General features: G+C 36.0%; 1 protein-coding gene across 1 annotated transcript; it reads right to left on the bottom strand.

The window, feature by feature from the left end:
* Positions 1 to 491: 491 nt before the first annotated feature.
* On the bottom strand, positions 492 to 1,070 carry LOC149210307 (cysteine-rich receptor-like protein kinase 42). Its single transcript, XM_089398928.1, has one exon. It carries the CDS (start codon positions 1,068 to 1,070, stop codon positions 492 to 494), a length of 579 nt encoding a protein of 192 aa, XP_089255054.1.
* Positions 1,071 to 1,288: the final 218 nt, after the last annotated feature.

Genomic DNA, 1,288 nt, shown 5'->3' on the forward strand with positions numbered 1-1,288 from the left:
CTGTGTTTGGTTAAGAGTTTATTTTCCTTGGATCTAAGGAAATAGATTAACAGTCCAAAACCTAACCACTTGAAGGAGTGAAAGTCTGCTTTTTTGCCTACTACCTGTAAGTAATTCTAAGTAGTATGGTCTTCCTTGAATAACAAATAACAGTGATGAGTCAACCTGCATTAGCCCATAACACCAATAATAGCTATCCCTATTGTTGGTTTGACAACTGAGTTGTTTTCCTAATATTTAAAAAACTAAATGTAAAATTTTCAAAATATTTCAAAATCAACATTTTAAAATATCCCTGAATCTATAATCAAATTAATTTCATCTTTACCATGAGATTAAACTAAATATAATTTTTTCAAAATATTCCAAAATGAAAATTTTAAAGTATTCCTGAATCTATAATCAAATTAATTTCAAGTTTCTAAAATTTTCAATGTTCCAAAATCAAAATCTTAAAATATTCCTGAATCTATAATCAAATTAATTTCAGATTACAATCGCATTAAACTCAAAAAGCAACTCCTTAAGCCTGATCGTGCTCCCAGAGTTCCAGTTGGGCATGAGAATATATTTGCCACGGCATAAGTTAGGCACAATCCGCAGTTTGCTGAAGACAGATCTTTCCAACACTGTGCCATACTGTAGACAATCTCCGTTAAACTATAAGGTCCAGAGACTGAATCTGCAACAAAAATTATTGGATTCTGTGTAGCTTTCACGGTAATATTGAACAACATGCTTCTAACATCTAATGGGGATAGTTGCGGTTGACTGTTGTTCGTAGGGCCGCAAAGAACATTCACTGGCCCAGTCTCAATATCATCGGAATAAAACTGAAAATTGTCGTAACGTAAGAAGCAGCCGTCCAGTTGAATAAATCCAGGTTCAGCGTTATGGCATCCCTGAAGCAGCCTTGATTTCGCCGTAGATGTGCATTGTTGGCAATCAGAAGGGTTTAAATCTCCCCGGCATTGGACAAGCCCATAAACTGAACAAATTGTGTTGTTCTCCACGAAAATAGATGATACATTGTATCCATTGGGATAGACGTTGGTCACCAGTGAGTCCATAACCTCATTCAGATGACTCTGGAAGGCGCTACAGTTTGTATTCTTTATATTCCCACAATAATCCCAAACAAAATTAGTGAAAATTAGTCTGAGGATCAGCAGTTGAGAGACGCATAAACATACAAACATTAACGATAACTGGCATGGAGTTGATTAAAGATTTTATCTTCTTTTCCATTCCTCTTACCGCAGGGCAGGGCCTGCAAATGGGGGTTGTC

This window comes from Pinus tabuliformis, chromosome 1_2 (genome assembly GCF_031772625.1).
Source record: "Pinus tabuliformis cultivar Carrire ecotype Pingquan chromosome 1_2, CPIR1, whole genome shotgun sequence".
In the NCBI taxonomy this organism is placed as follows: domain Eukaryota; kingdom Viridiplantae; phylum Streptophyta; class Pinopsida; order Pinales; family Pinaceae; genus Pinus; species Pinus tabuliformis.